Here is a 19,700-nt window from a genome sequence, read left to right on the forward strand (position 1 = left end):
GTTGTTGTTGTTGCTGCTGCTGTTGTTGTTGTTGTTGTTGTTGTTGTTGTTGTTGTGTTGTTGTTAAACTTTGAGCCTATCTTTCATGTCAAACATACATGCAGTGCTTCAAAAAGTGTAGCATTTCGAAACTCCGAGAAAGCAGAATAAAAAAAAAAGTGTTTTAAGCTTGGACCACGTTCTTCTCTTTCTGTTTTCACCATCAAATGCTGTAAGACATTATTTATTTTGTTTATTTTTTTTTTGTGTACCATTTGATATTACTCCCTCTTTTTTTTTTCTTTCTTTTATTTTCTTTGTATTCGAACAATCTCCGCTACGCTTATGACAAAAGAAAACAGCTCAACAACTGCTGTACAAGTAGGCAAGTCAAGTCTCTATAAAACATACCATGCTAACCCTGATAAAATAAAAAGCGCTAAGAATTCGACCTTTAACGAACCGTGATCGTGCTCAACCGCGGTTTGCTAATCTAGCGAACGACGACGTACTTAAGCTGTTTGACAAGACAGTCAAAGTAGTCTCCCAAAACAAATTGTTTACTTTTGATCATGTATTTGGCACAGACAGTACACAGGAAGAAATATTTTCTAATGTGGGTGATCATTTAATTCGCAAATTTATAGAAGGTAATTAAGGGGGGCTGAAGAGTTCATGCTATCCTTGTCATTGGTCGTATGTCTAAAAAAAATTTTATAGGCTACAATATTACAATTCTTGCCTATGTAATGCTATACTATGATAAGCAAAAGTTATTAATGTATTTATTCAGGGTCAAACATCTTCTGGAAAGACATATACCATGGGTACTGCTGCTAATGGTGCTGGCACAAATCCAGCTGATGAAGGCATTGTACCTAGATCCATGGCACTTTTATTTGACTTACTTCATCATAATAATCAAAATGAAAGACCGATTTCACCTACTTCTTCGGTCTCTTCTTCCACTACCACATCCAACAAAAGCAGTAGACTTCGACCCAAATCAAGGATTGGACGTAGTTCTCATGTGCCTCAAGTCAATCATTCACCCAAGACAAAGTTCACTGTCAAAGTGTCCTTTATTGAAATTTACAATGAAGATTTACACGATTTATTGAATTCAGCTCCGATGGAAGAACTGCCACCGATTACAATTCGTGAAGATACCAAAGGCAGGATTTATTGGACAGGCGTCAAGGAAGTTACTGTTCATAGTACAGACGATGTTCTCTAGTAAGTGCTATGATGTCATTTCAATAAAATCTCAATTGACCTTGATTTATAGCTATCTCGAGCAAGGTACCCAAAACAGAGCAACAGGTGCCACAGACATGAATGAAAAATCATCACGATCGCATGCTATTTTTTCAGTATCACTCAGACAAGAAAAATGGGTGCCTTCAGAAACCAAGAAAATGGCAAGACCTCAGAGTTCATTAAGTTTGCGTTCTTCAAAGCAACCTCAATTACCCCAAGAAGAAGGCGAATGGCTTATTACTACCTCTAAATTTCATTTTGTGGATTTAGCAGGCAGCGAAAGAGTAAGCTTTGTTTACTTAATCATGTCATGTATTTATTTTATTTCTAGTTAAAACGAACAGCTGCTGAAGGTGACCGTCGCAAAGAAGGTATCAATATCAATGCAGGTTTACTTGCCTTGGGCAATGTGATTTCTGCTTTAGGAGATCCTTCAAAAAAGAATGTCCATGTACCTTACCGTGATTCAAAATTGACTCGTCTTCTTCAAGACTCATTGGGTGGTAGTGCCACTACACTCATGATTGCATGTGCCAGTCCTGCAGAATATAATTTAGCAGAAACCATCAATACATTGCAATACGCTAACCGTGCTCGAAACATTAAAAATCGATCTGAAAAAAACCAAGTAGAAGAATGGATGACAACAGAAAATGTTGAACTCTTACGCTCCATTATCGGAAAACTCAAAAACGAACTAAACTATCTGAAAGCAAGCAACAAAATATCCTCCTCTTCCTCGCAGCCCCATGAAGATATGGACGATGCCATGTCTTCTACTTCTTCAGCTCATTCTATGGAAGAAATTTATCATGAACAACGCTTATTGATTGCAGATCTTCAGCGACAATTAGAAGAATTAGATGGTGAGGCCTCTGTTACAAGAGAACGAAATCGCATGGTTGAAAAGGAACTTCAGCGTGTGCGTCTGTTGGAAAGCATGGCACAGAACCAACAAGTTGATTTTCAACATTTAGTTGAACCTGTCATTGAAGAATACGAAAAAAGTGTGAGCAAATTAGAATCTCAATTGGCCATGACAAAAGCAGCACTTAATCATTCGGAAATGGGATATGAAGAACAACAGGCAAAAATCACACAATTGGAGGGCCTTATTCGTACACAAGAACAGACAATTAGCGAACTTCGATCACGTTTGACTAAACTGCTTGAACGCGAACAAAGTAACGAGAGTTATATTCATGAACTTGAAACAAAATTGCTCAAGAGCGCCAGCGAGACGCATAAAGATCAAGAAATGCTCAATGAATTAAAGACTCGTATTCTCAAATTTAAAGAGACAGATGAAAATACAGAACAGTACATTATCAACCTGGAACAACGTTTAGCTGCCAGTGATGCTGAAAAGGCGCGTTTGCAGCAATGCGTAGAAGACTTGGAAGCCAAGATTGAAGCAAAAGAACGCACCAATGTCGAACTGTTGAAGCGACTCTCAAAGACCAATGTGTCCAAAGAAAAAATGATTCAAGACGAACTCAATCAAGTGAATGTTAAATACGCTGAATTAGAAAAGGAACGAGATGTGCTTCAACAACAAATTGATCAGCTCCAAAAAGACCCAAGGCATAGTTACTCAGAAACAAGTCATGATAGTCAGTATGATGATGAATTTAGTCAACGCAGACTTTCGAGCTCTTCATCATTGACAAGTGCTGGTAAAAAAGCACGCAATAGCCGCAAGAGTTTTGCGGATGAGCCCGAAGTGTCTATGGCTGCTTTGATTCAAACAGAAGCACGTCTCAAAGAAGAAACCGAGAGAGCAGATCATTTACAGCATACACTCGATCGTTTACAATTTGATCATGAAGAGACTGTGAAAGAGCTTGACGAAGTATTGCAACGGTACCAAGAAACACTTGAACAACTCGAATTTGAACGTGACTCTATATCGAATAGAAAAAGTACTGATCTCAGTAATGAAATTGCACAAGCTACTAAAGAACAAGAAAAAGTAGCACTTGAGAACCAAATCAAGGATCTTGAGCATCGTGTGCAATCCTTGGCCAAGAAAATTGCTATTCAGGATTCTGAACTCGAAATTGCTCATAATACAATACAGAAATTAGAGCAAGAATTAGAGACAGTGCATAAACAAAGAGAAGAACAAGAAAATGATGACCAAGATCTCAAGGCACTTTTGGCACAAGAAAAAAAACAGGCATCTCATTGGCGAATTGTTCATAATGAGCTCAAGCAAGACATGGCCAAGCTCACAAGTGATTTAGACGGCAAGGAGCGATTCATTAGTCAACTGAAAGAAAAACTGGATGAAGATGGTACCAGCCGTGAAAGCCTTCAGACACAATTAGATCAAACAAGCCAACAAGCAACGGAATTACAAAAGCGATTAGCAGAAACAACGGCTTCTTTGGCTGTCTTAAAAGTGGCTCATGATGAACTTCAAAAGAAATTAGAACAAGAACAAGCCAAAAACAAACTAGTCCAAAACAACCAAAAACTTGAGTCTGAACTTGCTCATGCTCAGCATAACCTGGATACCAAAACAAATGAACTCAACACTTTATTAGCACAAGCAGTGTCTGATAAAGAAGCTGCTTTACTAAAATTGGCTGAGATGGAACAAGACCAGACCAGCAACATACAGATGGACGAATTAAAGCAGTCGTTTGAGACCACATTTGATGGCCTCAAAATCCAGATTTCGTCACTTGAAAAAGAATTAGCAGCATCAAAAGCATTGACTGAAGAGCTCAAAGCTGATCATCAAGTCCAAATCAACGAACTAACACTCAATTTTGAGAATGCGTCTCGGCAACTCTTGGAACAAATTGCTGAATTAGAGCATGAGCTGGAACAGTCAAAAGCAACCCATACCAAGGCTCTTTTAGATCACGACAGTGAGATGATGGAACTCTCTAAAAACTTTGAACATGTCACACGTGAAATGGAAGACCAAATATCTGAATTGGAAAGTGAATTAGAAGCCTCTAAGGACTTGCATCAAGAAATCCTCTCCAGTCATAATGAACGCATGCGCAATGTGACACAGTCTACACAAAAAGAACAGCAAGAGACGCAACAGAAATTAGAGCATCAAATTCAAGTACTTGAAGCTGAATTGGCTCAACTAAAACAATCTCAACAAAAACAACTGGCAAGCCACAGTACCAACATAGACCAAGTCAAGTCAGAATACCAACAGCAGTACGATACACTCAAAAAACAAAGAGATGAGATGCAACTTGAATTTGAAGCCATGAAAACAGGTCATGCTGACCAATTACGTCAAATGAAGATTGAACATGAACAAAATATGAATCATGGTCGAGCTACTTTAGAACAAGTTCAAAACAAACTGGACATGTTGGTAGCTGACAATGAAAAGTTGCAGAAAGAAAAGCAAACTTTAGAGACAGAAATCAAGGCATTACAACGAGAACTAGCGAATTCACCTTCCCCTGTTCCTCCTCCTCCACCTCAAGTCACTATTCATAAAAACAACAGCTCAGAACGTGTGGCTGAAAAAATTGCTCAATTAGAATCACAACTTCAAACTGCGTCACCCAAAAATCAAACCACATCTGTGAGTCTTCAACGACAACTAGATCGCCTTCAAGTTCAGCTAAAAGAAAGCAACGACATGGTTAAACAATTAGAGGCAGATGCCAATGAACATAGCACACATGAGGCAGAGTTACGCCGCTTACATGATGAAAAACAAGCACAGGTTGAACAACAAGCCTCACAAATGAAACAGCAGACAAAAGAGATAGAGTCACTCTCGGTTCAAATCAGACAACTCCAAGACAATAGCCGCATGACTGATCTTGAGAAACAAATGAAGCGTATACAAGAAGAAAATTCAGAATACACAGCACTTGCAGAAGAACTTGAAAAAGAAATCAACCGAGTGACAGAAGAGAAAGAAAGTTTGGCGGATGCCCTGGAGGAGAACCAAGAAGCACTTGAGGAATATCAGCAGAAATTAGAGCAAATCCAAGCCATGTTGGGCCTTTCAAACAAACATGACCTTGCAGGCGAATTAAAGCAGGTCATAGAAGAAAGATCGGCTATGTCAACTAAATTAGCTCAGATGGAAGCACAAGACCAGTCATCTGTGAACAATAAGATTGACGGATCGGGAGCTCTGTCACAAACTATGATTTCTAATGCCGATTATGAGCAGTTAAAGAAAGATTATCAAGAGCAAATGAAGCAAATGGTGTCTCGACAAGAATTAGAAGAACAAGAGCAAAAATACCAAGTGTCTGAGAAAGCAAGGAAGAAATTGGAAAAGCAACTGGAAGAACTTTTGGCTAAAAAGTCTTCCTTTCTGTGTTTCTAAAAAAGTTAGTATTCTTTATAATATATAATATTTTTTTTTTTTTGATTGACATAATATCATGTGTACAAAACGAGTAGAATGAGGAGCAAATATATACATAAATGTCGTTCTAGATGCACACACGTGGCTTTATATTGTACAGCATGATAAAGAAGTCTTATTTTTTTTCTTCTACATAATACTGTTCAGCTGATAGTGATATTCATGCAAATAGGGGAGAGCAAGTTCTTCTTATACTACTGGCACGAATTCAAGGAGTTGTCAACAATCCTTGGTAATAAGCCGCCAAAAAAAAGTTTTAAAGATAACACTTTGACCTGTTTAAACCTGCAAAACTTCTATTGTCAATATATATTCTCCCGCCTTTCATTACTCCTTTTTCTTATTCTTTGCTCCTATTTTTTAAGAGATAAAGAAAATCGATAAACAATACGCTATTGTTTTGTAAATAGTTAACAACAAATAGATGGACAGCTTTTTTAAATCAGCTGGTCCGTGCTTTTTTATCTCTATTATTTTTGCTTTCTTTCTTTTATAGTCCGGGACGCTAAACCGAAATGATCATCCGGTAAAGTATAACTCAAACAAAAAAGAAAAGAAGAAAAAGAAAGGGAGAGAGAGAGAAAAAAAGAAGAAGAGATTATCAGACCATTTGACGTCTATCGAGAAAGTGAGGGATGAAACGTTTAATGATAACTTCTTTTTTGCAACTTGTTCATGCTCCTATTTTCTGTATTTTATTTCACTTTTCTTTTTAGGCACAAGTAACACGAATAATTACTCCTCTTTATATAACCGTAGACTGGCCGCGTTTTTGTATACTTACAAAAGCTAATTGATTGTACTACTGCTGCTTACTTTATAGTTTAAGCAATCATCATGTGGGTCTAACATACATTTATATAACTCAAAATTCTTTCTTACTTTCTCTTTCCTCCCTCTCTCTCTCTCTTTCTCTTTCTTCCTCTATTATTACTATTACTTAAAAATGACTAGCAGATTTGAAAAGGTATAAATAGTAATAAGACATATGTATTCATTGTTTATAGTACACTGTCAAATCATTCTGCCCCTTGATCTTATATCACGATAATCCATCAGAGCAACTTTCTTTAGAATTAAGCGAAGATAAACAACACACAGCCATCGATCGTCATCGTGAAAAAATCACTGAAATGCTGGAACACAATGCACAATTCTGGACTGAAAAAACTGGCTTGGTGGAATTTGAAGCTGGTAATGTAATTTGTTTGTATAATGTGATACAGAAGAATCAGTGCACAGTAAAAAGACTAACATCAAATCATATAAACAGATTATTTAGATAAAGACATTAAAGTGTCACCCAGTACAAGCACAACATCTAATATTAGCTCGTCCAGCTCTAGTTCTGGTGACAGCATTGCCACCATTGACCATTCAACCTATCACACAAAATATATGGTTCGATCACCTATGACAGAGACACAAGGTCATTACTATTCTCTCACTGAAGAAGAACAAACAAAAACACCATTACAAAGAAAACAAGCAACAAGGTCAACAAAACCTCTTATGAATGATACGACTAAAAAGAGAAGAAGAGGCAACCTTCCAAAAGAAGTGACTGAATTCCTTCGTAAATGGCTCATTCAACACAAGAAACATCCTTATCCAGCTGAAAAAGAAAAGGCAGATTTAGCTCGTCATACAGGTCTTACTGTAAATCAAATCAGTAACTGGTTTATTAATGCTAGACGCCGTATTCTGCAGCCCATGCTAGAGTCAGAAAACCTTACTGCCCAAATGATGGCTTACCCTGAACTTATGCAAAACCATCATGAACCAGCAAGAAGAAGAAGACATGATTTCTACACATACCAGAGAGAATTTGTTCATTCACTGCGTAAGTGACAATCACATTCAAACATTATACTGATTTATTTGTGATAGCACACACTATGAATGACTCCATGCCTACTCCTCCTCTTCCTCCTCCTTCTCATTCACTTTATTCCTCATCACACATGCATTAAACCCCCCCAAAAAAATTACTTTTATTTGTATATGTATACACACTCATTCCCTTAATATTTTTTTTTAGCAAAAGAGAATACTTTCGTTTTCATTCTATGCTTATTCCTATATATGATGTATCATACTATGACGCACAAAATAACCAAGTTGCATAATAAATTGACAGATGACTAATCATAATATGGTTTAGTCAGATCTTAACACACACAGGCCATCAAATTGACTGACAGTGAAACCTCAATTATGTATTCTTTTCTTCGATAAGCATATCTTGTCATCTTTTAAGGAGATATCGTTTGTCCTACAGTTTAGGTGGGAAAAACGAACTTGATTCTCCTTTTTGTTCATAATGTGATATCCTTCCATTTACATTGCAGAAATACATATATAGCTGCAGATGGGGTTCTGTTGTAACACAGCATAGAGTTACACTTCCTCTTTCTCATTGGGATTTTTTAGTTCGTGTGTTACTCTTTAACAAATAAGATTGACATTCTTATTTACTAAAAATAAAAAGTCATCGGATCACTCAACAAAGGACCTAGACACTTTGAAGTAGTACAATGAAAGGAACAATAATAACAAAGAGACATGTCTCAAGGTCTGTGCGTATCTGAGCGCATAATAATAAACAATATCCTACTATCCTGCCTGTTGAAGTAGGTTATTTTATTCAGCTTTTTTTGATAGGCACTATTTTGAAGACCTTTTTTACAATATTTTTAACTTGGTCATGCTTTTTTGTAGTCTTATGACCAATTGATAGAGGTATTCGTTTCTCGATATAGGTTTTCATGGTCTTGCCAAACGATGACCTATGCTCTTGTATGCACGGGACTGGCTTATCAAGCAAAGGCACAAAGGTGTCAAAAGCAGTCTGAACATGACGATCTATTGTGTCATTAGAGAATATAGGTTCAAGATATTCCTCAGGTTCAGGATGTATTGCCCTATCTACCAGTCGAAACATCATAGGAGAAACCAGAGCATAGCAGGGATCCAGTTGAGATGAGAAAATAGACAAATAAGGCTCTTCCGAAAAGGGTTCTTGTACATACGTATTTTCCATCAGGGCATACAGTGCTTCTTGTGTATAAACCAACCAGTCTTGGTTGCGCCTTTGAACCTTATAAATTGAACGATTGTAAAACTTGGCCTTGGCGAGTGTCGTTTCTGACTTGAATAAACAGGTTGGTTTCTGGCTCGCATGTTCAATGATCAAACAAGTGAGGAAGTGACCTGCTTTTTCTGCCAGGATAGGACCACAATCCGTTGGTCCGAGTGTTACCTTTCCCATAGCTTCACCAAGCCGATAAGCACTCATGTCATTGTCATTTTTGTAACACATGACTTGAGTCAAAAAATCAATGATCTTGAGAAGTAAACAAATGGCATTTTTTGATAAATAAGGCATCAGTTCATTTAAGCTACATGCTGTGTTTTATATCAGTAAAGTATGTTTTGATCAAGAGACATGCTACTTGTATAGTTGATCTGTCGCCACACTTTTTTAGGCATAATACGCTCTTCACAACACCATAATACTTCTTGCATTAGTGTTGCCACAGAATGAATATCCACAGTAGAAAGATCAATCTCTGTGCTTTCTATTTTTTGAAGTGCTTTTAGTGTTAACATAGGGTTTGGTACTAGATATTTTGTTTGTTTGTTTGTTTGTGTGTTTGTATTAATTTATCACATGCATATTTTCTTATTTTACTTGCCAGTTTTACAAAAGATTTTGAACTCTGCTAAGCCTATTTTAAGTTTTAGTTGTCAACAAACGCATGATAACATGTACCTCTTTTGACTATTTCATCCATGCATAATTGGCTTATAGACATAGTAAATTGAATTGAACACATTTCGTCCCTAAAAAAAAAAGGAAAAGAAAGAAGGAGAAAAAAAAAGGGAATGAGACAAGCAAGTACCTTGTTTTGAATTCAAAAAAACTAGTTTTTGTTTGCTTTTGTTGAGGAAGAGGGTTTTTTTTTTATTTGATTTTTTCTGCAGTTTGAGACAGCTCCCACTTTTTTGGAATATATACTCAAAGGGAACTGGTCAGAGCAGCTTACTTTATTCTAAATTCTGCTTTATTTCAATTGGAGCTGTCTATCATGAGGCAAATGCTGTCCTTTATTACTGGTATTTATTTTTTTCATACCTTTTCGTTTAAGAGATAGTCCGTCTACTCCAAAGCTCATTCAAAAATAGTGAGCATTTTTGTAGATATATTGATTTCAAAACAATATTTGCTATAGACGTTTTCAATTCACGCGTATATAACAAATTGTAGTTTTGTTGATGTTTGTCATGTCTAAAGCTGTTTTTCATCTTGAAGGTGACAATTATTATATAAAGTCTTACTCATGCACATTCTATGCACCGAATGGCGTATAACCAAGTACGCATTTACTAGTCAGTATTGACTGAAAAGCACCTCTTTTGTGCTAATTATAGTGTACAATGACTTTTAAATACAGATCTGAAGCCAATGCTCAAATTAAGTCGCCTTTTTCACCTTAGCAAACTCGTTTTCTTTTCATCAGAAGTACCTAGACATAGTCTCACCTGATTTTGGTTGGTTCAGATTTTTTTTGTATTCAAAATATGTTTTTTTTAGTTACACATCACAGAGGGGGTGTAACGTGGATAGACTGAAAAGGTTGGATCAGACCTACATTGGGCCATTCCAAAAATTCTCGATCGAGTTTTGTTTTTTCATCTTCACGGACCTCTGTAGATTCCCCACCGGTCAAAAAATGAAGTTCACCCAAAAGCCAAGCCAATGACACTATTCGTTCCCTGGGCTCTAAAGAACATGTTTCAAATGAAAAAACAAACTGTTTTGATAGTCTAGTTGTCGAGTAATGGAGCATCAAAGAAAGTGCATTTAAGCTGTGATCTGAGCATTTTTGCTCTAGATGGTATATAGAATGTAATAAAGATTGACTTCTACAAACAATTTTATGCTACTTTGAGTGTTAAAGAGCATAGAGAACTAGAAAGTATGTATTTAGAGCATTCATGTGTGTATAAATAAACTTTAAGCTTCCTTTGTGTGGTCATACAAGTCTGTTCTTTCAATAGTCATCATTAATTTAGTCAATGACTTTTTGTCCTGAGAAGAGCCAATTCATACAAAACGTAAGGGACACTAATGACATACGATCAACTGGACGGAGTGTCTCCCTTTCTGATATTTTATGACAATGTAGCACGCCTAGAGTTGATATCTTATGCCAATCTCTAGAATAAATTGAATATTGCACAAGTAACAGCCAATCTGATGAATAGATTTAATCCTGGCATTGCTGCACTTTATAAGGATTGTCTAAGCTATGACACTGGTAATATTTAACTTAAAAGTGATAATTTCTTTGCATCCTTGATTCTAGTGTTGTATGAAGTATAAATAATGTGATATTTGATTGGTGGCATTAGCTGTAAATGTAACTCTTATGTCCTGACAAAGACATAATAATTTCAATGAAGGGCATATCTTTGGGGGGGATAAGCACAGACATTGTCAAAGACAAAAGCACCATGCGTTCATAAAAGCAGTCCATTATTGAACCAATCATATCATTTTAAATTGTTTGATTTGAACTGTGCAGATGACGTTCAAGTTTTTTTTTCCCTTCTCACCTTTTTTTTAATCAATGGCTTCACTTTCAAGGTAATCTATTGCTCTTCATCTGTGTTGACTAAATCCTTCATTAGTCTTTTACCAAAGCCTCGCCAAACACTGGCCAACAGCTCCACTTCAGCACCACAACTTGAAAAGCAATACAATCAACTTGTGACCAAAACAACACAGAGTCGCATTCCACCTTATGGTCAACGTCAACAGTTTCGACCTCGTGCTCCTGAAGACTTTGGCAATGGTGGTGCTTTTCCTGAAATCCATATTGCTCAATACCCTCTCAATATGGGTCGCAAAGACAACAAAGCAGCTGATCGTAAAGGAGGTGCATTAACCCTTCAAGTCGATGCCGATGGTAATGTCAAGTACGATGCGATTGCCAAACAAGGACACAGTGATGATCGTATTGTCCATACGTCTTACAAGGATTTGGTGCCTATCACTGAACGCAAAGACATGGATGCAGACAAACTAGTGATGGACAGACCTAGCGAAGAAGAAGTCATGAGTGTGGCAGAAAAGACGCGTTTAGCGCTAGAAAAGATTGTGAATGGCAAGATCAAGGCATCTCAACCCAAGAACGTTGTTTCCGGTGGCAATGGTACCAACAAAGATCCTACTTATATTCGTTATACACCTATTCAGAGTCAAAATAGTGATTCAGGTGCTAAGCAAAGAATCATTCGTATGGTCGACGCACCTAGAGATCCTATGGAGCCACCCAACCATTTACACAAAAAAGTGCCTCGTGGACCTCCTTCACCTCCAGCACCTGTGATGCACTCACCTCCTCGTAAATTGACAGCCAAAGAACAAGCTGAATGGGTCATTCCTCCCTGTGTCTCTAATTGGAAGAACACAAAGGGTTATACGATTCCTCTCGACAAACGTTTGGCTGCTGATGGCCGTGGTCTTCAGGAACTGACCATCAATGACAATTTTGCTAAATTTTCAGAAGCCTTGTATGCTGCTGATCGTCATGCAAGAGAAGAAGTCAGACAGAGAAACTTGATGCAACAGAAACTCGCTCAAAAGCAAAAGGAAGCAGAAGAAGACAAATTGAGACAATTGGCTCAAAAGGCACGTGAAGAACGAGCTGGGTTTAAGCCTAGTCATGCTGAACCACCTGCGGATGCCAATAGACCTTCTGCTTCTTCTCTTATGCCAGATTATGATTCTTCAGGCAGTGAATCAGGTTCAGATAAATCAGATAGTGATGAATCGCCTGTTCGACGCCGTGATGAAGACGAGAGTGATGAAGAAGGAGCAAGAGAACGTGATCGTCTAAGACATGATCGTCAAAAGCAAAGACAAAGAGAAATGCGTATGAGTAAGATGGGTACAGAAGCGAAAGCCAAACATCTTGCCCGGTAAGTTTTTTTCTTTCTATCTGTTGAACTTATATATCGATATAGTGAACAAGGCCGTGATATCTCTGAAAAGATTGCACTTGGTTTAGCCAAACCTAGTTTAAGTAAAGAAAGCATGTATGATGCAAGACTGTTCAATCAAACAGAAGGCCTTAGTTCTGGCTTTGGCAATGATGAATCTTATAATATCTATGACAAGCCATTGTTTAATCAATCATCATCATCTATCTACAGATACAGAGGAGAGAATACAGAATCAGAAGTATTGGGCAGCACAAATACAGAAGACCTTGAAAGATCAATTCGACAAGACAAATTTGGTGTTCGAAAGGGTTTCCAAGGCACAGAAGGAGGTGAAACTTCAGCTGGTCCTGTTGAATTTGAAAAAGAAACCATGGCCAAGCCCAAGACAGACAAAGATGTCTTTGGTTTAGATACCTTTTTGAACAAGGCAAAGAAGGGCAAAAGAGCGCGTGAAGATGACGACAACAGTGATGATGATGATGATGACAATAGACATAAGCGATAATTCATTCTTTTATTATTCAATAAAGCCATTACCACATAAATCGTTGTATTTGTCCTGGTTCATTTGGCCATGTAAATGGCTTGTAAATAAACAGATACATGGCAGCACTGTGTAAACTAGCATAAAGAACAAGTCCAATCAAAGTACGATAGGTTTGAACAGGAGGAGGAAGATGGATCATGTAGAACAAGAAGGGAAGAATGAAATAACGGAATTCAAGCAGAGGAGAAGGTACGAGTGTCAAGACAAGTGTGATCATGTAGCCCAAGACAAACAAGAAGCTATTGTATTGAGCTATTGAATGTAAGTCGAATTTCAAGCTGCCATCTTCCTTACCAAATACATGTACATTCAAGAATCCACTTGCCACATAGACAGGTGCTAACAAGTAACGAGCAGAAGCATGCCTCTTGTAAACATTCTTCCAAACATAAAAACTATAATGTCGATTATCACTCAACAGAAATGGATGTTCATAACTTAAACAAGTCAGTAATTGGATGATCCATGAAAGATATGCTTACGTGTAGTTGTGAATCAAATACAAAGACACCATGCCTGTCAAAATACCATAGACACATTGCTTCAGAGTCAATAGACTCTTGATAGAAGCCACTGAGAATGTCCAAGGAGCAGAAAAGAAAGACAGAAAGGATGTAAAATAAAAGAGTTGAGGGAAATGAAGACCTGCTATATGGTTTGATTTATCCCCCAAGACAATACCACTATTCCATACAAGAAATACAGCAAACAAGACAATCCCAAGCAAGAATGTCCATGTCTGATAGATCACTCTACGGTACTGATGTACTAGATGGACGACAAGGCTTGAGATAGATTGAAGCATATGAACTACATGATTAGTTTACTGTAATCTATACTGTTCATATACCTGGATGAGTTATGTCTGAACATAATGGATTGTACAGAGGATGGTCTTGTTGCTTTTTATCTTGTAATATGTCTATCACAGCGACCATCATACACAAACAGAGCCAGATCACATTGGTCTGTCTAAAACTCATTGACACAATACCCACCAAACCAGCTGCATGATAATATCGCTTCTTGACTGCTAAATAACACAGCAAGACAAAAAATGTGGATCCTGTGTCTGTATAATACACTGCATTATAAAAGAAGCCAACAGGGAACCATGCTAATGCAAGTGCATACAGTCTAGCGTGCCAATCATGGCCTGATTTGACAAGTTGAACAAGTACAACATAGAGGCCAATCGAGAACAAAATATTAGTGAAACGTAGCGTGTTTATGGTACAGAGATCAAGCTGGAATACTTGACCTACAAGGGCTATCAAGTTACTCATGAGATATCTATCCCAAACCAATGTCAGGCACATTCTTTATGCAATGTTAACCTACAATCCAGGAGGTGTGGTCAATTTGGGGTCCCACACAGCATAGTCACCTTGGCAATAATGTTGTGCCTGAGGAATATGGAATATTTCATCCTAATGCACTGTCTAAGCCAGTTCTATTGATAGTTATTTGCTTACCATGTAAGGCTCAGGAGCATTTTTGTTCACTAGGACTGATGTCGTGATCAAGAAAAACACATGAGCCAACAAGGACATCGTCAAAGAGAAGTTATTTGTTTGCCTATCAATGATACACACGTTTAAAAGTCCATTTTAAATCACAAAGACATTCCTGCTTTTCATTGGTTCAAAAGACAGGGAAATTACTCGAACTTTTAAACCTTTTTCTCTCTCATCTCTTTTTCTTTGTTCTCAATCGACATTAGAGAGAAACACTTGACGAAAAAGTTTTTTTTGTTTAACGGTACAACGCTTTCTTTTTTTTTTGTTGGTCATGGCTTCATCAAACGACTCTTTGGACACTTTACCTCCTTCTGCCCAGTTGGCTCTTTTGCACGCGCAAGCAGCAAACACTTCATCTACAGTTGAAGAAGATCCCTTTGTTCCCTCTCCTGATGATCCTGTTGTGACTGAAAACTATGCTTATGAACCCTTGATTGCCGGTGACTACCCTACTCCTATTGGTAAGCCTGTAGTGGTACCTCAGAAAAAGGAACCTACCAAAAAGAACTTGGACTTGAGTTCTGAATCCGCTTTCCCTTCTCTCTCTGCTTCTCCTCGTACACCTGTAGCTACTAGTGGCTGGTCTTCTGCTGCCAGTGCTCGTGTCAAGGCTCCTGGGTCTCCTCGTCCTATGGCTCCCCCTGCTTCTGGCCAGACTGCCAAGAAGGCTGCTTCCAGTATCACCAGCGTGATGAAATTACCTGCTCATCAACAAATTGCCAACATGGCTAACAAGCCTCTTGGTTTCAAGAGCAATGCTGATGTGATTCAGCAAGTGATCAAAAAGACAGGTACCAATATCATTGCTTCTACCAATCGTGCGGGTACCACGACTTTCCTTATTCAAGGTGCTCCTCAAGATGTGAATAAGGCAAAGCGAGAATTGGCTGCTGGTCTTGTTGTCAAGGTAAGCAAAAAACAAAAACGAAAACAAAAAGTGAGAGAATGTGTCATTGATTTTCTTTTAGCGTACGGTTGAGATTGCTGTTCCTTCTTCTACTCGTCGTTTTATTATTGGTGCTAAGGGTGCTACCTTGAAGCAAATTGAAGCTAAATCAAACACCCGTATCAACTTCCCTCGCAAAGAAGATGAAGAGACTTCATTCAGTGAAGAAAACACTGATGAATTGATTGATGTCACTATTGTGGGTGATTCCACTGGTATTGCGATTGCCAAAGAAGAGATCGAAAAGATCATTGGCGACAAGGTAATGGCGTAAAGTGGAAAAGTGTAAGCTGATTTCATGTTAGATTGCCAAATCTACCATCAAGGTGGATCATTTGGACAGCAAGTACTATCTTTTCCTTTGTGGCTCTGAAAACATCAACTTGAGAAAGATTGAAGATGAATTTGATGTCAAGGTTCAAGTACCCGCTGTGATTGTAGATGGTAATACAAACCGTGATACGGCCATTACTATCTCGGGTGACAAGGAAAGAATCCAACAGGCTAAACAAGCCTTGGAAGCCGTGTATGCTGATATTGAAAAGAGCAGTCGTACGATTGCTATCAGTATTCCCAAGCGCCAGCACAAGTATCTGTACGGTAAGAACGGTGAAATCCTCAAGGAAATTTGGGAAGAAGCAGGCTGTACGGTAGAACTGCCTCCTACAGAAGATCCTTCTGAAAATGTCACGATTCGTGGTCTGGATGCTGATCTTGTCAAGGGTTTGACTGTCGTGATGGAAAAGGCCCGTGCTGTCCATGTAAGTGTATTGGACTTGACTGAAAACTACAAGTCAAGCGGAAAGCACGCTCTTCAACACGCTCAAGCTGCTCTCAAGTACTTGTTGCACAAGAAGAGCCTTAAGCAGATTGAACACGAACACCACGTTCAAGTGGGTGTGCCTTCTCCTGCTGAACGCAAGACATCCGTCAGCCTTGAATTCGTCAGTAAGGTCGAAAAGGACGCTGCACTTGCTCAATTGGCTCTGGCCAACATGATCCGCGAATTGCCTCCTCAAGCCTTTGGTTCTGTGGATGTCGAGGCTTACCTTCATGCTTACTTGACCTCTCATCACAGTGCTGTCTTGGACCGTATTGAATCCACTCACCATGTAACCATCATGATCCCTGATGAAAAAGAAGATTCCAAGACCATCTCTCTTGTCTATCACGGCCCTGAACCTGCTGGTGCCAAAGAAGCATTGGATGCTGCTGCTGCTGAACTCCTCAAGGTAGCTGCTGATTCTTCTGACTATATTTCCAAATCGATCTCTATCCCTGCCGATCTCCACAACGCCCTTCGTGGTCCTCGCGGTACGACCTTGAATGCCATCCTTGGCGAATCAGAAGCAATCGTTCGCTTCGGTCCCAACGACAAGGTCGAAATCCGTGGCCTGACATCCCATGTCAACCAAGTGGTCCAGAAGCTTCAAAAAGCACAAACCATGGTGAGCCAAGAGGGATACGACAAGGCCCATACAGAAGAATTCTTTATTCCTTCCAACTTTTCTGCTCATATTATTGGTAAGGCTGGTATCCATATCAACAAGCTCAAGGATGACTTTGGTGTCAAGGTCGATATTGGAGAAAACACAGAAGAAAAGACAGCCAAGAAGAAGAGCAGCAGTTCTGTCAAGGTCGTGATCCAAGGTCCTCAACTGAACACAGAAGCTGCCAAGGAACGCATTCAGTCGCAAGTCTCGAGTTTGGCTGACCAAGTCACGCTTTCTTTGAAGGTGCCCAAGGCGTTCCATCGTTTCTTGATTGGTCCCAGTGGTCGTTATGTCAAGAAATTGGAAGACAAATACAGTGTGTTTATCAAGTTCCCCAAGACTGGTAACCGTGGTGATGAAAATCCCTCGACTCCTTCTAGCCCTGATGAAATCACCGTGCGTGGTGCCAAGAAGGATGCTCAATCTGCCAAGGAAGAATTGATAGAACTTTATGAATACGAAAAGGAAGAGCAGGCTCAACGTAAGGAAAGAGAACAAAAGCACAAGGAATACCAAGAAAAGAGAGCTGCTGAAGACAAGAGAAGAGCTGAAGAAAGAGCTGCTAGAGAAGCTAGAGATGCTGCTAAAGAAGCTGCTAGAGAAGCTAGAAAGCAACAACAACAAGAACTAGCTAACAAGAAGGAATAATGTATCATAGTACACCCCCAAAAAGAATTACTTTTTGTCATTACCCCTCCACCTTTTTATGTATTTAGAAAATAATAATAAAAAAAAAGATTTTGATATGACAATTGTATTAGCATGTAAAGAATATATAATTATGGTACAAGTGGTATATATATATATATATATATATAATGTAGATTTATCGGTGAATGGTCACTATATATAAAAGTCAATATCGTAGACACATTGAATTTTTCTTTTACCTGAATGAAAGGACTCAAATGGGTCTTCTTCATCTTCATCATCGTCATCTGTAATAGGTGGTGTAGATAAACCATCATCTGCGTGTAAATCAAAACTAGCACTTTCTTTCATTCGGTTGAAATGCACAGCCCTAATTGGCTTGTCTTTGTTGGGCTTAATGGGTGGTTTTATGTTACGCAAAAGGGCGAAATTGATCGACTTGAAGAACGAATGCGCTTTGACTTCACTTGCACCTGCATGAGCACCCAACCGCTTGTTTTCATTCTTGATTAAGAGTTTCTTGATGAATGATTTACAGTCTCCTGAAATACCAGGTCCACGAAAATAAGGATTGTTTGCATAATCTGGAAATTCAACAGGGCTGGTGAGAATGAGTTCAAATGTGTCATCGCGTGTCGGTCCTTTGAAAGGTGTATATCCACACTATGCCATACTATATCAGCTAATGTGTTTGCTTGACATGCGACTTACCACCATTTCATACACAAAGATGCCTAAAGCCCACCAGTCTACTGTACTTGTATGCCCGTTACCTCGAATGACTTCAGGAGCTAAGTATTCTTCAGTGCCTACAAAAGAATTCGTGCGAAGATTCAGACAAGACTGTGTATCCACCAAAGGTTTTCTCTATGCCACAAGTAAATAAACATAAAAAGACATTAGCATCCACCTACCGAGAAAGGCGAATTATGTCGAACAAGTGTAGGTAGTGACGCAGAAGGTGATTTAATAGAAAGATCAAAATCAGAAAGCATTAAGTGTCCAGATTCGTGCAATAAAATATCTAATCAATTAATTTACATTTTTCATTAACACTCATTACTTACTTTCTGGTTTCAAGTCCCGAAAGACGATCCCCATTAAATGCAGATATTCTAATGCTGCTACTGCTTCAGCCGCATAAAATTTAGCCTCCTCTTCTTTCAGGACTCTTCCCGGTCGGTGTTGTAAGGCTAAATAGGTTTTAATTCGTTTGTTGATCATGCCACTCTCTTACCTCGGAAGAATTCACCGCCCACACAAAACTCCATACAGAAATAAAGATAATTACTGCTTTGAAACGAATGGTATAAAGGCACAATAAAAGGATGATTGACAGTAGCCAAAATGGTTTGTTCAGCCATAGCTCTTTTGATTTTGTTGCGCTTGATCATTTCCTTTTTTGATAAAACTACTCGATTTATTTAATATAAAAAAAAAGGAGACATGTATATACATATATATATACATATATATACCTTTTAACGCATAGAGTTTTTCGGTTGATTTATGCTTCACAAGATAGACCTTGCCTACATCGCCTTTACCGAGCAACCGTATTTTTTCAAAATCGGTAGGTCCTACTTGAACTTGTTTTTTCTCAAGTGTGTATGAACTTGATTTAAAAGAAGGTTTTGGTGAAACAGGCATGGATTGAGTTGTTTGTTCTGTAGGTGTACTGATGCTATAGACACTCAATGCACTATTGCTGTTTAGACTGCTGTTGTAGCTCTTGAGACTTGTTTTATCGAAATAATCTGTGGTGCTGGGAACGGAAGACACTCTTCTTATGCTGTGTTGATAGTCTGGTTGTTCAACGTCAAGCGTTCTGTTGTTTATCTTGACTTTGGCTTGAAATATCTTGTCTGGTTGGTAACAAGGTGCGGGTGAAGAAGGAAGAGACATAGGAGAGAAATAAAAA

At 38.5% G+C, this 19,700-nt stretch overlaps 7 protein-coding genes across 7 annotated transcripts; 4 read left to right on the forward strand and 3 right to left on the reverse strand.

Moving 5' to 3' along the window:
* Window positions 1-802: 802 nt before the first annotated feature.
* B0P05DRAFT_570938 (uncharacterized protein) lies at window positions 803-5,566 on the forward strand (the record flags this gene model as incomplete). Its single annotated transcript, XM_051581348.1, has 3 exons — window positions 803-1,215; window positions 1,268-1,523; window positions 1,571-5,566. The coding sequence occupies 3 exons, from the start codon at window positions 803-805 to the stop codon at window positions 5,564-5,566; spliced, it is 4,665 nt and encodes a 1,554-aa protein (XP_051435610.1).
* A 599-nt stretch (window positions 5,567-6,165) lies between these two features.
* On the forward strand, window positions 6,166-7,812 carry B0P05DRAFT_63397 (uncharacterized protein). Its single transcript, XM_051583531.1, has 3 exons — window positions 6,166-6,575; window positions 6,616-6,802; window positions 6,882-7,812. Exons 1-3 carry the CDS (start codon window positions 6,555-6,557, stop codon window positions 7,457-7,459), a joined length of 786 nt encoding a protein of 261 aa, XP_051435611.1. The 5' UTR covers window positions 6,166-6,554; the 3' UTR covers window positions 7,460-7,812.
* A 443-nt stretch (window positions 7,813-8,255) lies between these two features.
* B0P05DRAFT_586384 (uncharacterized protein) lies at window positions 8,256-9,220 on the reverse strand (the record flags this gene model as incomplete). Its single annotated transcript, XM_051582512.1, has 2 exons — window positions 8,256-9,016; window positions 9,064-9,220. The coding sequence occupies 2 exons, from the start codon at window positions 9,218-9,220 to the stop codon at window positions 8,256-8,258; spliced, it is 918 nt and encodes a 305-aa protein (XP_051435612.1).
* Window positions 9,221-11,200: 1,980 nt separating this feature from the next.
* Window positions 11,201-13,127, forward strand: B0P05DRAFT_603461 (SKIP/SNW domain-containing protein; the record flags this gene model as incomplete). Its single annotated transcript, XM_051583295.1, has 3 exons — window positions 11,201-11,261; window positions 11,306-12,598; window positions 12,644-13,127. The coding sequence occupies exons 1-3, from the start codon at window positions 11,245-11,247 to the stop codon at window positions 13,125-13,127; spliced, it is 1,794 nt and encodes a 597-aa protein (XP_051435613.1). The 5' UTR covers window positions 11,201-11,244.
* B0P05DRAFT_63519 (alpha-2-glucosyltransferase Alg10) lies at window positions 12,879-14,841 on the reverse strand. Its single transcript, XM_051583580.1, has 6 exons — window positions 14,645-14,841; window positions 14,511-14,599; window positions 14,020-14,462; window positions 13,652-13,979; window positions 13,464-13,606; window positions 12,879-13,421 (listed from the first exon to the last, which is right to left on the reverse strand). The coding sequence occupies exons 1-6, from the start codon at window positions 14,720-14,722 to the stop codon at window positions 13,156-13,158; spliced, it is 1,347 nt and encodes a 448-aa protein (XP_051435614.1). The 5' UTR covers window positions 14,723-14,841; the 3' UTR covers window positions 12,879-13,155.
* A 119-nt stretch (window positions 14,842-14,960) lies between these two features.
* B0P05DRAFT_586387 (uncharacterized protein) lies at window positions 14,961-17,776 on the forward strand (the record flags this gene model as incomplete). Its single annotated transcript, XM_051582513.1, has 3 exons — window positions 14,961-15,596; window positions 15,658-15,897; window positions 15,941-17,776. The coding sequence occupies 3 exons, from the start codon at window positions 14,961-14,963 to the stop codon at window positions 17,774-17,776; spliced, it is 2,712 nt and encodes a 903-aa protein (XP_051435615.1).
* Window positions 17,777-17,922: 146 nt separating this feature from the next.
* B0P05DRAFT_596155 (kinase-like domain-containing protein) lies at window positions 17,923-19,685 on the reverse strand (the record flags this gene model as incomplete). Its single annotated transcript, XM_051583119.1, has 7 exons — window positions 17,923-17,971; window positions 18,019-18,442; window positions 18,491-18,646; window positions 18,694-18,803; window positions 18,847-18,972; window positions 19,017-19,190; window positions 19,258-19,685. Coding segments are annotated over 7 exons (1,435 nt in total), but the record flags the coding sequence as incomplete, so codon positions are not given.
* Window positions 19,686-19,700: the final 15 nt, after the last annotated feature.

The sequence above is a fragment of the Gilbertella persicaria genome (assembly GCF_025201335.1).
Source record: "Gilbertella persicaria strain CBS 190.32 chromosome Unknown B0P05scaffold_16, whole genome shotgun sequence".
NCBI classification, from domain to species: Eukaryota; Fungi; Mucoromycota; class Mucoromycetes; order Mucorales; family Choanephoraceae; genus Gilbertella; species Gilbertella persicaria.

Coding starts and splice junctions, on each gene's coding strand:
- B0P05DRAFT_63397 (XM_051583531.1), top strand. CDS start 6,555: ATGACTAGCAGATTTGAAAAG. Junction 6,576..6,615: donor TGACTAGCAGATTTGAAAAG/GTATAAATAGTA, acceptor CATTGTTTATAG/TACACTGTCAAATCATTCTG. Junction 6,803..6,881: donor CTTGGTGGAATTTGAAGCTG/GTAATGTAATTT, acceptor TCATATAAACAG/ATTATTTAGATAAAGACATT.
- B0P05DRAFT_63519 (XM_051583580.1), bottom strand. CDS start 14,722: ATGTCCTTGTTGGCTCATGTGTTTTTCTTGATCACGACATCAGTCCTA. Junction 13,980..14,019: donor TTCAGACATAACTCATCCAG/GTATATGAACAG, acceptor CTAATCATGTAG/TTCATATGCTTCAATCTATC. Junction 13,422..13,463: donor CTTGAATGTACATGTATTTG/GTAAGGAAGATG, acceptor TACATTCAATAG/CTCAATACAATAGCTTCTTG.